The sequence below is a fragment of the Lipophrys pholis genome (assembly GCF_963383615.2).
Source record: "Lipophrys pholis genome assembly, chromosome: 13".
Taxonomy (NCBI): Eukaryota; Metazoa; Chordata; class Actinopteri; order Blenniiformes; family Blenniidae; genus Lipophrys; species Lipophrys pholis.
Genome location: NC_137632.1, coordinates 16888377 through 16902024, shown reverse-complemented (window position 1 = coordinate 16902024; position 13648 = coordinate 16888377). Strand labels below are relative to the sequence as shown.

At 41.1% G+C, this 13648-nt stretch overlaps 1 protein-coding gene across 2 annotated transcripts in view; it reads right to left on the bottom strand.

Annotated features, from left to right (window-relative positions):
* The window catches only part of epha3 (eph receptor A3), a 96970-nt gene that overhangs the window by 46645 nt on the left and 36677 nt on the right, over positions 1-13648 (bottom strand). For both annotated transcript variants that reach the window (XM_080478238.1, XM_080478239.1), the window contains exon 4: positions 2442-2597. In XM_080478238.1, the coding sequence (XP_080334364.1) occupies positions 2442-2597 (156 nt within the window). The remainder of the gene's footprint in view (positions 1-2441; positions 2598-13648) is intronic.

The window sequence follows — 13648 nt, the reverse complement described above, 5'->3', positions numbered from 1 at the left end:
CTTTGGCTCAACATGTTGACTAAAACAAGGTTTAACGTCACATTTCGTACATTTTCTGTGCTAATTTGTTCGCGCTGTCGGAAGTGAAGATTTGCAAATGCACACTTTTAATTGGTGAAACTGAATACTTGTGGGAATAGCATAAAGTTTATAAACTGAAAATATTAGTTATATCATCTTTTCTTCACACACCCCAAAAAAATTGTTGAAAGCTTTTACTCTTTGTTTCTGTTTATTACTCCAATTCCTCCTTGCCCTTCAGGACTTACCTGCCAACATTTGCAAATTTGCAGAATAAACTTGAAACAACCTCTATCGCGGCACTAACAGTAAAATCCCTCTCCTGAGATAATCATGATCATTATCTCCAACAACTTATCTATTCATTTTCAGCTCTCGCGTCACTCAATCTGTTCCCAACGAGGTAAAAATTGCGTAGTTGACAAGATGATGTTGAGATAATCACAACAGGGACCTGCCATGGCTGTCTTTCTAATTAGAATTCTGTCTATGACTGTGGGCGTTGATTGATATTTCTACTGTTCGTTGTTCCTCTCTATTTTTTCTTCGTCTTCCTAGCCCCTTTAGTAACGGACGTATTTATAATCTCGCATCAGGGATTCCAGTGATTTATAACTTTCGAGGGAATGAATTTTGGAATGCTTGCAGGAGGCATCTGTAAACCATTTGCATTCAAAGGAGACAAAGAAGAATCATGCAGGGAGTGGAGAAGGTGGTAAAAGACCTTGACCTTCGAATAAATCAGGAATGTTAACACTTTTTTTCCCACCATTTTTATTTGTCAGTCTGAAAAGTGCATATTATGGAAAGATTGCATTATACACCAATCGGGCCGGTACCTCATATCTCAGGGTGGACAGTTGAGCCCATTGAGATGTACAGGAAAAGAGATTCCTTTTTGTCCCTCCAAAGCACCCGTACCCTCGCTCACATCACACGCATGTAGAAGGAAGACCCGTACTGACTTCTCATGCCAATTATACACTGATCTGGCAACTTTTCAGCAGTTAATGCAAAATGTATTAAATGCTATACAGACTCCCAACTTCAGAAATCAGCCCATCAGTTTCTGAAAATATGATCATATCCATATTTTTCCAAAACACTCTTCTTTTCAGCTCTAAATTCAGGAGGCAACTGTCTACTTTAATAAAACAAGTTTAAAATTACTCTACATTGTTCAAATACACTTAGATCTGTAAATGAGATGCAAAATGGCATTGACATAAACATGAAAATAGCCATAAATTGTGACCACTGGTATCGGGAGAAAAGCTAGTACATGGCTATGATTATGAAAATAACAGTGTGGTAACAATAACTGGACTTTTCATCAGCTTTTTACATATTACGTTTGACATAGATGACAACAGTTACCGGTATATTTTTTTCTTCCTCTTTCCTAGAGAAACAATAAGAATTCCAAACTCAGTCCCCGGACCAAATGACTGTCATCAAAATCTGTCACACACCTTTCTATTGTGTATTTCTCTATGACGTATTGGTGGCCCAAAATAAAGGTTGGCTTACCACTTTGAGAGCTTTGTTGTTTACCTTCGCTGTTTTGTTGCTGCGTCCTCTCATTGACAATGCTAGTTAAACTCAAACAGAGCAAAATAACCTGTCTGCTCCAAACTCTGACTTCCAATTAACCGATGTAACTTTTGCTAAACGTAAAGAGTGAATCAGTCAAGACCAGAGGTGGGCACTCCTGCTTCACAAAAGCCACAGACCGGCATGTTTTCAATAACATGTTCTTCCAACAAAGTTACATTTAATGAACGTGTCATCACAAAGCTCTGCAGAAAGCTTGTTAACAGGCTTCTCACTGCAATCATGTGCGTGTTGGAGCAGGACAACATTTGAAAAAGTGTTTATCTCTGCATCAAACTGACCCACTGTTACATGGCTTTAAGAGAGATCCCAAATGCACGGCCAACTTCAAATTAAAGCAATGCTTATGCTTTATCCAAGCAAACACAGGAAAACAAAACTGCACAGAAACAAACAGAGCTACACAGACAGACCGACAAGACACAGGGACAGACTGAGAAACACATCAGACAACACAGGGAGGAGTGGGAGTCAAGAAGACATGAGGGTGGGCCGGCAGGGAGTAGAAAGCCAGACCACAGGAGGAAATGCAAAACATGAAATCTGGGAAAGACAAAACGAGGAAGAAACATAGCTTTTTTTCCAGTAACTAGTTACTCCACTATTTTCCTAAGGAAGTAATGTAGTCAATTTTAGAATATGGGCAAACATGATATTTTGTAAAGATGGGTCAGCATCAAAAGAATTTGAAACCATCTGAAAGCACTCAAAGCATCACGGTCACATTGTAGCACCTGCTTCACATCAGGCTATCTTCAACTCCTCGTGTGACGTCAATTCCACCCATGCTGTAAACACACACTTACTGGTGCAGGCCATGGAAGCGGGGTCTCCCTCTGCTCGGAAGAAGTTTTTCTCACAGCCACAGTGCAGCGAGCCCTCGTGGTGCGAGAAGCTGTGAGGTGGACACTTTGAACACTCCGAGTTCCCGAGGGCAGATTTGTAGAAGCCTGCCCTGCACACTGCAAACAAAAGAGCAGAGACAGATACATGAACTTCATGCTGAACCAGCACATCGACACACCGACAGCTTTGTAATAGTGACATTCCTTTTCAGAGCACCTACAACGATAGCAAGTTAGAAATGAAAAATGTGGAGTGTTCAATGCTCACACACACACACACACACACACACACACACACACACACACACACACACACACACACACACACACACACACACACACACACACACACACACACACACACACACACACACACACACACACACACACACACACACACACACACAAGCTGGAGACTGGATGTGAATCTGCTGTTAATGTAACAAGAATCCATTGGCTGCTGGTAAAAACAATAATTCTCTGAAATGTCTTTGTCTCCGTTTCCCCTCTCTCTCGCTCTTCTGCTCTCAGAAGGCACAACATGAATAATGCAAATTGTCCCCTCAGATAAAAGGGATGCTCTCTTTAAATATATGTGGTATTAAATCTGCACTCAGCAGCTCTTTTAACTCCTACTCGCCACAAATCTGTTGCAATCTGCGCGAGTAGGGTGACACTCCACCTGTGTAAAGTATATTGCATGCCTAACTATACGTGTGTTTGTGTAGGAAGGAAGATGAAGGGAAATGAGATCAGTAGGGGAAAAAAAAACTCTCTTATTTTTTTTTCCTCTTCCCTTTCTCTACCTATTTAGTTCCTCTCTGCTTTTGTCGCTGCTGCTTAGTTTTCATCTTTCAGAAGCTGGAATTCTTGTAACTTTATCTAGAGTCTGTGCAGTAAATCAGATTTAGAGTTTGACATCCAGAGAACTTTGTTTTTGAACAGAATGGGTGTCCACTGAATTAGAACAATTCACATATGACGTGTATGTGTGTGTGTTTAAGTGTATGGGTATACTAATAGGGCCGCATGGTGTTGCAGGGGTCGTCACACAGAAAAAAATCATCAACCGTTTGAGTTTGGTTGCCTTTACATGGAGACTTTGCATGTCCTCCTGCACTCTCAACACAGTAAGTAAACTGCATGCTCATCCATGTCCAATTAAAACATATCCTTTAACTTAAAAGCTTCCCACACACAAAGAGGCGAGTGTTGATTAGTGGGACCGCAATTAATTAGCCACACTTGTCAAATTAAAATCCAAAGACAATTAGAGTGGTCTTTTTTCCTTTCTTTTAAGGCAAACATGTTCCTCTCATATGACACTGTTGCACACGCACACGCACACGCACACCCACACACACAAGCGCGCGAGATTAAAGAAATGGCCAGCAGCAATCGCATGGCGCCAGCAGAATGTGTAGGCTCAGCAGAACAGGTCTGACAGATCCCAGTGGTGGACAACACACTCCTGCAGAAGCCGACACTGCTGATACCACTGCCATATCCATCACTGACACTGCCACACCAAGGTCCCCACGCTGCACTAAATACTCCACTGCTTCCCCTCCGCAGTGAGCATGTGCCTGTGCATGCCTGTGTGTGCATTCGTGTGTGCGAGCGGAACAGATTGTGAAGCTGGTATAAAGAGCCCAATATGATCCCGCTGATAGAACGGCAACCACAACGCTTGCTGACACGCACAGAACAGACCACCCTGATTGGAAGACACGCGAGGAAATTAGAGCTGACAGCCAGCATCCTGAGCCAATCAGGTAACAGAGGCAGTGAGATAACCGCTGGCTCAGCAGACATGTCACACAGAGCATAAAAGTGAATTGTGAATAAACACAGAAAAGTTGAAATGAATTAATCTCAAACTAGAGGCCAACTGGGTCTTCATTGGATCCCTGTAGCTGTAAACAAATTTTGGCAGAGCGTGTGTGCCGCTAAGTTCAAGATGACACCAAACAAAGATGCCCTCAGTTTATTCACCAAGCAGTTGAGACACTGGGCTCAAGTCCAACTCGATGTGTTTTCGTTGAGCGACCGTATCGTGACATTGTTCTCAATTTTTTTTTTCTCAAGCCATGTTTGCATTGCATGTGTGTCGTTTTGGGGTTTTGCTGGGACAGACTGATCTTGTTTGACCAGATTGATCAAGATATCTAAAAATGTGCAGTTGCTCTCATGCCTGGATATTTCCAAGCATATCTGCAGTTCCCGAGCCAAACCGAAGATCTTCTATCCACTGTGGTTGGACGGGATCACCAAAGCCGATAATAAAGGAATCCGCTGGGCTCTGTGTGATGCCCAATGGAATCACACAGAATTTGCCAAAATATGGATGAAATAGGATATTTCCATATCAGTCTTAGCAGTTTTCACAGTAAGCCAATGAGATTGAACTGAAAAAAACAAACAAAAAAAAGTTTTGCAAGTCTCTGCTGTGTTTTGATGTCATTTATTAAAGACTTGAGCTGAAACAGTAACTAGTGCTCTTTTTCCATGAATCCAAACAAGAGATTGGTGTATTATGAGCAAAAGTCACCTGAATGAATTGTAATTATTTAGACTTTAATGAGAAAATAGGAAATATCCTTTTAAATCTGCACCAGTATGTTCATCCATTTGGCATTCCTGTTTATAATGGCACTAGACATAATCACAATCTTAAATCTTCTATGTGCCATCTCTCATGCTACCCCAATGGAAAATTCACTTCAGATTTTGTGCTCTTTTTTTCATGCATGTGAGATTAATTTGTGACCCCTAAATATCCTCTAGGCGTGAATGTGAGTGTCTATGTGTGTTTGTCCTGTGATGGACTGGCGAACTGTCCAGGGTGTACCCTGTCCTGGCCTATAATAAAGTGGGAATTGGCTCCAGCGCCCCGCAATCCTGAGCAGGATGAAGAGGAATAGAAGATGGCTGGATGGATGGCATCACAATTTCAGAAATTGGTGCCTTTTGTGATGGACTAATCGTCTATTCGCTTTATTCAGTTTTATTATATTGCTTTTTACCCTGTTATATTGTGCCACAGAATATTTGTGATGTGTATTAATTCATTTTTATCTAATTGTATTTTATCCTTGAATAACTTGTGCCACACTTTGGCCAAAAGTATGTGATTTTTTTCAGTTTTTTGTTTTTTTGGAAATGTACTTTATGCATAAATCTTAGCTTGACTTTCTTGACTGGTAAAATATACCTATATTAAGCATGCCCAGTTTGATTAATCAAATGTATAAATTTTCAACTAATCAGAAAAAAATGACCAGTGACTTGTATTTTGAAATTATGAAAAATACCAAGCATTAGAGGCCCATTATACTGCACTCGAGTAAACAGCTCAAGCAAAGCGACGCTTCACAAAAGTAAGGAAAACAGAAGGTAAAAATATATTAAGATACTTTTCAATGTGTTATACAGCCACAGAAGTCGGCAGGCACCGAGAGAATCTCATAAACCCTCAATGTAAAAGTTAATAACCAAAGCTGCACTTCTGGTATGAGGTTTTCATTCGACAGTGCAGTGATAGGTTGTATTTCCTTGACCACAATCCTAAAAAATATTTTCACAACTGCTGGAAAATGATAATAAAGGTCCTGTTTCTTCCCTGTGAGTCTGCCAGAATAAAAAGCAACCCTGAAAGTGACTGATGGTGAAATCAGATTCGGCTTGCCGGAGCTTAACTCCTCATCTAGAGGGGAGCCCAGATGTGTTACACTGACATTCACCAGCAGTATGTGTGTGTGTGTGTGTCTGTGTGTGCAGGAGCATGAGCGAATAGTGCAATACCACAAGCAGTGTGTATGTGTATGTGTGTGTGGGAGCCCCAGGAGAGGAAACACAGCACCCCTTCAGATGTCTGAGTATGTGTGATTAATTAAAAGATGTGCATGTGTGTACTTGTATTACTCACACTGCAGGGACATTAATCAGTTTACCCCCTCACATTATGGGAGGCCAACAATAAGATACACAATTCCCCAAAAATGATTATCATCCAGACAAAAAAAAAAAGAAAAGAACTTTAATTGATTGGAAAACAGAAAATGTTGAGGATTTTCCTCCCTGAAGCATCTTCGATTTAGATTCAAATCAACTGTACCAAAAGGAGCATATGTATCACACACACACAGAAACACACACAGACACCTTCAAAAATAAATTTCCGAAAAACAGGTGAATATTTAAACCGCGGATGTTCTATGGAAGTGTGAGTGTATTAACAGCTTATGTCCCCAAGATATAGGGACATAACACAACATCTTATTGCTATCGACACAGTGACAGCTGTAACAGAATCTCTTCATTCACTTTTAAACAGCAGTGTACACATTTACACGCAGATGAATGCACATTTGCACGCAGCAGCTCCGGCCACATGATATGGTGGTTGTAAAATAACTGGGGCTGCAATTTGCTCAATCAATAGTCTCGGTCACGGGACACCCTCATCAATAATTAACATGACGGCTGGATGATAGAGTGGCCACATGAAGCCTTCTTCGCATGTTAGGAATGACCTAATCCTGGATTTTGCCACAGCAATGCGATACATTTCACAATTTCTTGATTTAGTCATGTATGGTATGCATTTGGTGGAACTTTTAATTTGTGGACAAAATTTCAACACACCTCTTCAGAATCTTCCACTACAGTAGTTGTTAGTGCCACGACGTTAGAAAAATTCTCCAACAGTTTCAGTGCATTCATTGGTCATTGTCATGCAAAGAAATGACATCAAATTATGAATTACTAATCCTTTTCAGGATTATAATCTCATTAGGAGCACGGATCAGGCTTTATTGGAATGCCCTGTAATCATCAGCAAAATGTGATTACACTCAGCATGTTACTTCTCAGATGACTCGTGCCCTCTTGACCTCTGACCTTGCTCATTACTGGTAAATTGATTGGTGTCATGCAGAGAAACTAACTCTCCTTGACCCCGATCTTCTCCCTCTAATCTGGAGGTCCAGCTTTGGTCTCCATCTCTCCTCCACACGCTTTGAGGTTCAGTTTAGCTGCAAGTAAAGCCAAAGTAAAACGTTGGCACAACAATTGATTTCCTGTTTCCACACCACCCCTCCTCTTTTCTTTCTCACTCTGACAAGACTGCAGTGACTTTCGCTCTCTCTCTCACTCTTCCTCCTCCATCTCCCCTTCCTTCATCCTGCCCTCCCTCCACTGCATGTCTGTGGCTTCCCCCTCTTTTTTCTGTTGCTCCCTCCTTCTTTCTTAATTGGAATAGCTCTCTTTGAAATGGAAAAGTTATTTACTTTGACAGCTCACGCATTCGGCTGGCAGCCTTATCGGGAGCCACTTGTAAGGCTACTGGAAACATGGCAGCAGTAAACATCTCGCCCCCTGCCACGAAAGTCGCCCCGGGGCCAGATGGTAACAAGTTACAGGAATTTCAGAAAGGTCAAAGTCTTTAACAAAACCACGGTGCATTTTGGTGGGAAACACTCTCTGCCTAATAATTATGTTGTTGTCTAAAAATATTAGGTACATTGTTGACTGCTAACAAATCAAACATTGGGGGATTTTTTTTTTTCACTATGAACATAAGTGTGAGGATCTCACTTAAAAGCAGTGGGGAGTTAATGCGTTTGTTTTTGTTTTAGGGATATGTTTTTCCCTCTTTTTTGAACACACGTAATGTTGACACAAGTGATTAGGTTTAAGAAGCCACAAACCCACATATTGTCAGTGTAATCCATGAGAAACTCCAAAAAAGGATCCAAGTACATTAAGAATAATCATTCAATTCTTGATGTTATGACATTTTGACAGAGAGATGTGTCCAATATTTAAGTTGGATTGAAACCAACACTTTAACACTGACATGCTTTTAACCAAAACTTGAATAATCAAAACCAATCATGACAAAATAAGAGACTGCGTTGTTGCTTAATGCATCCAATTTCATCTGTATCTCTATTATGTTCAATAATTCTGCCATTGGCCATGTCAGTCACAATGGGGACATATTGGAGTTTATTTGTCTCTTATGATTCAGTATGATCGGCCAATTTGCTTATGCCCGCCAGTTGCTGCAAAAAAGATATTCAGAACATCTGCAACCCTGCGGAGCTTCCCGAGCCGGCATCCATCAACTGGAGGACACATTAACTGTCCAAATGAAACCTTCAGATGGGTTCGCTTTTGACAAATGTGATGAAAGTCACTAAGAGTTGATTAAAACGTAACAAAGGGTTGCAACACGGTTCAAACTCTAAAGGACGTAGCTATAAATTAGAAGGTGGAAGTCGTGGGATAAAGCTATAGCATAATTGAAATGTTTATGACGGTACAAGTTACACTGTTATTCTTGATACCTGGCTTTATTTCCAGGCAATTCATCATTTTTCTTAACTGAACACAAGATGTTTGTTGCCTCTGTTTAATTCAACCCATTTTAAATCAAATATGTATCTTGGGATAAAAACGAGCAGCTTCTGACCCGGATGGCTCCGTGAAGTGTATTATCCACAGCAACAGAAGTGAAGCTGTTGGCTTCGTGAAGTCACCGATGAAGGGCCAGAACAGTGTGTGTGTGTGTGATGCAAAGTGCAGGCTAATGACTTGGAGAAACCCTGCTATTCAAGGCTTTACACCCTCGCAGAGATGCTCTGCTGCTTGGATGCACCGCCGGTGTGTGTGAGTATGTGTGCTTGTGTGTGCGTTTAATTCAAAGTCCAGAATACCAATCAAGATACCATACAACCACCAGCAGTTTCTTTCAGTTTGTGTAAAAGAAAGTTACCCTGAGTATGTGCTGGTGTGCTTGTGCGCGACGGTGCGCGCGGACTGGCACAGTAAAGCCTAATTAAGTGATCTGATCCAACACTGATTTGCATAATAAAGCAGCCTGATGAGAAGGGTAAAGGGAGGACAAAAGGAAGTAGATGAAGATGAAGGGAGGGGAGGAGGATGGGAGGTTGTGAAAGCAAGGATGAGCAGAAGGGGGGAGGAAGATAGAGCGTTGCCATTAATGATTTTCAGACACAGAAAATCAAGAAGCAAACGTATGTTTTTGAAGTTAAATACCCCAAGCACCACAGACACTTCACACATTTATGGGGAGAGAAAGATACACAACTTGCAACCTGCAATAGTGTGCTTGTATGATTTAATGCATCCCTGTTTTGTTAAAGCAAAATCACTCAACAGCAAACTCGGCTGCATTGAAATTTTAATACTCCATTAGCTGAAAATCAGACCTGGAGTTAATGTGAAGAAATCATAAAACCATGAGCTGTCAGAAAATCCTACCTGCACCGCGTTGTGTTTTAGTGGCAGCCAATATTCACATTCATGTGGAAGTTTAATCTTGATGTCTAAACTCATGTTATTCATACCTGCTACAATAAAACTACAGCACAACAGGTCCAAGCATGCAAGACAGAGGAACTGCCATATGCCGGTAATACTGCTAATTTGTACATTTCAATTATCAGAGTTTTGAATTTATTTATTATCTTGTAAATACTGGTGTGTGTCGTTTTATAGAAAATCACTACTGTCATGCATAATGTTTTAATATTCATTATTATTTATTATTCTTACTTTCTTAACGTTGTGCAAAATGGAGCTGCTGTGACTGAATGAAATAAAACGTATTGATATAAAAGAGAACAAAAACCTAAAGACTAAATGTACATATACTGGTTAGCTCAGTAAAGTACATACAACTTTTCTGTTGGAACTTATTTCCATACTTCAGCTCTAGTCAAACACAATGAAAGTATTTTTACACTGACTTATTATAACGCAACAGATTTGAATATAAGTGAAAAGGAGAGAAAATCACACTGGACTTTCTAACTACGTGAGCAGAGGGGTGAATATAAACAGCTGTTTTATTAGAGCAGCTTGTGTGTCGTTTTGTGTGTAAAGCTGCTACAGAGGGCAATAAACTGGGACAAAACAGGGCAGGGACTATAGAACCCCCCCCCACACACACACACACACATGCAGAGGCATGGATCAACTCCCTGCTGAATCCATCAAGGATATGATAACTGCTTCCAACGCACTCCACACTCCAGAGATTAGCCAGGTCAGTCGGAAAATCCAGGACAACCGGAGAGAATACACTCCCACCAGACACCTACACACACTCACCTACACAGGGGCGATGTCAATTTCAAGGATAAAGACGCGCGGAGACGGAGCTTTAACGTGCACATAAATACTATCGACAAATTCATCTGTTCGAGTTCCATCAGTTTGCTGGCTTGAAATAGTAGCAGGAGGGGAGATTGAGTGAAAAGATGCAGTGAGTCAGACACAAAAGATAAGAGGCCTCAATCAAAAAGATAAGATACGTTTAAATCCACACACACACACAAACACTCTGTCCATCACAAGCTGCACAAACACCACTGTCTACTTTCTTTTTCCAAGTCTGTGTACGTGTGTGTGTGTGTGTGTGTGTGTGTGTGTGTGTGTGTGTGTGTGTGTGTGTGTGTGTGTGTGTGTGTGTGTGTGTGTGTGTGTGTGTGTGTGTGTGTGTGTGTGTGTGTGTGTGTGTGTGTGTGTGTGTGTGTCTGTGTGTGTGTGTTTGAACAGAACACTGACCTCTCACTGCCCCTTCACACACACATGCACATTCCTGGGTTACTGTCCCTGGAAACACGGCGCACAACCCAACTTGCATGTTAAAGCCACTGGCCTCTGCTCATCCTTCACAGCACCTTTGTGTTCCTCTGAACATGGCCGATTACCAGCCATGTAAACCAAATACTCATTCACACAAAGACACTAGCTATCGTCATCGTGGTGATTTAGCTGGCCAGACCATTGTAACATAATCCCATGTGTGACAATGGTTGTCAATGGCAACCACGTCACCATTGCCAAGCTGATATGGGAAAACTGATGCGGAGCCCAGACAGATTTCCTGTATTTACACACGATTTTGGAATAACATTAACAACACAACTGCACTGTTACTAACCGACAAGCAAAAGAAGACAGAGAAAATAGAACACTGAGGGGTGATGTGTAAGAAGTTATTACCAGATACATCTATACTTTTCAAAATGTAGTAAATATATTTTCTGTCACCGCTGGTCACAACAAGGAAAGTTTATTGACCAGTGCCAGTGAGGACACACTCTCTGGTTTGAGAGAAAATAGGTCATCTATAAAGCTGCTGGACACACACACACACACACACACACACACACACACACACACACACACACACACACACACACACACACACACACACACACACACACACACACACACACACACACACACACACACACACACACACACACACACACACACGCACACACGCACACACACGCACACGCACGCACACGCACGCACACTGGTGACCCACTTCACTCAATGCGCTCAGTCGGCAAGATTCAAACAAAGAAAGCGACATGGCACATTTTACATTTTAGAAATTTCACAAAACACCTCTCCTCCCAACCTCCCCAATACCTTTTTTTTTTTTTTTTTTACAAGATTGATAATAAATATTGACAATAAACAGGTGATAAAAGAAGTTGTTCATCAGTCCACTGACTCTGATATGAAAAACCCAAACAACAATCGTATTATCTAACATTTGTATCAGTTGTAGAGCAACCATTTCCTTCTTGGGTGTAGGTGATGATATCCGACTACACATTTTGAGGATGGGTAAAATGCATGGTCAAGTGAATATACTTGTATATTCAGAGTAGTAGTGAAATTCAGTGCAGTATCCCCTGCTTGATGGGCTGTCAGCATTGTAATTCAGATGAATACAGCATCCATATGTTTGCTGACACCGAGCCCCAGTAGGGGAGAAACTGGATAGAGATTTGAAGTAAAGACCACTTCACTGCTGGAGCACCTGAAAACAGCTGAAGGACAGACACACACACACACACACACACACACACACACACACACACACACACACACACACACACACACACACACACACACACACACACACACACACACACACACACACCATGTATGAATATGCTGACAGACACCTCATTCACAAGCCTGGGGCCATAGCTGCTGCCATATGCTGAAGAGCCCCCTGGCTCCTCTCACTTCAGACAATATGAAACTCCGGCTTTCAGATTGCCCACAGTGTTACTCTCATCGCGATCCATGCAAGCCACGTAGAAGAGTGGATGTTGGGAAGAATGGAAAGCAGAAGAAAAACAAGAATTTCATCACAGCCTGGTGAATCATGGGTGTTTCCCTTTCGGGTTCACCTAACACCAACACCAGGGCACTAATGTGGCATGAAGTCCAGTCTCTCAAATTCAAAACTCATTAATGTTTTCATTTCTTATTGGAAAAACATGAATCAAGCAGTCTTCTGAAAAGAAGTGGGGGCAATGATCGGATGACTAGAACATCTGGTTTGAAATCAGGGCTAATACAAACACAATTGTCAACAGGGATACAATCTAAACAATTTCATTCACTGTTGAGTTTTATTAGGAAAGCTGTGAATGGTTCTTCACTTCAGTGAAATAATGTTTACATGTACTATTGGTAAGTATTTGCTGTTTCTTACACCAGATCAGTGGTTTTCAAGTACGTGAGGCCTCCCCATTGGGGGTGATGTCATATCTTAGCCTGATTTTATTTATTTATTTATTTTTTTAAATGTTTGAAAAGAAATCCTGATGAAAAGAACTAAATAGAAGGTGAAACCATTACATATTTTAACAAAACACCAATTTTTACAACAGAATTCAATGGAAGTATAATGAAATCAAAAACCTTGATGGGAATCATTCATCCACACTTTGAAAACCCCTCACTATATCAAAAGGATGCTCTATTATACATATGTGTTTCGGCATACATGATTTCATTTTCAGTCATTGTTGTGGGTGAAGAGCGCCGGATGTTGAAGGTGGAATGATACTGTACAAAGAAAATGAAAATAAGTTCTTCACCTGAAGGCATGATCTACATTTCCCTAGAAAAACCCATCAAAGTCCCATTTATCATAAGGCAAAATGACCTGTCTCATCTTCACTATATATATATACACAGTATGAACATACCATATTGTGCGCGTGTATCTCATTAGTTCTCACCTTGAAAGTGAGCAACACAATGTGAATCTCTGACAGAGGTGGCAAGTTCACCGTACATTTGTGTCATGCAGGCCT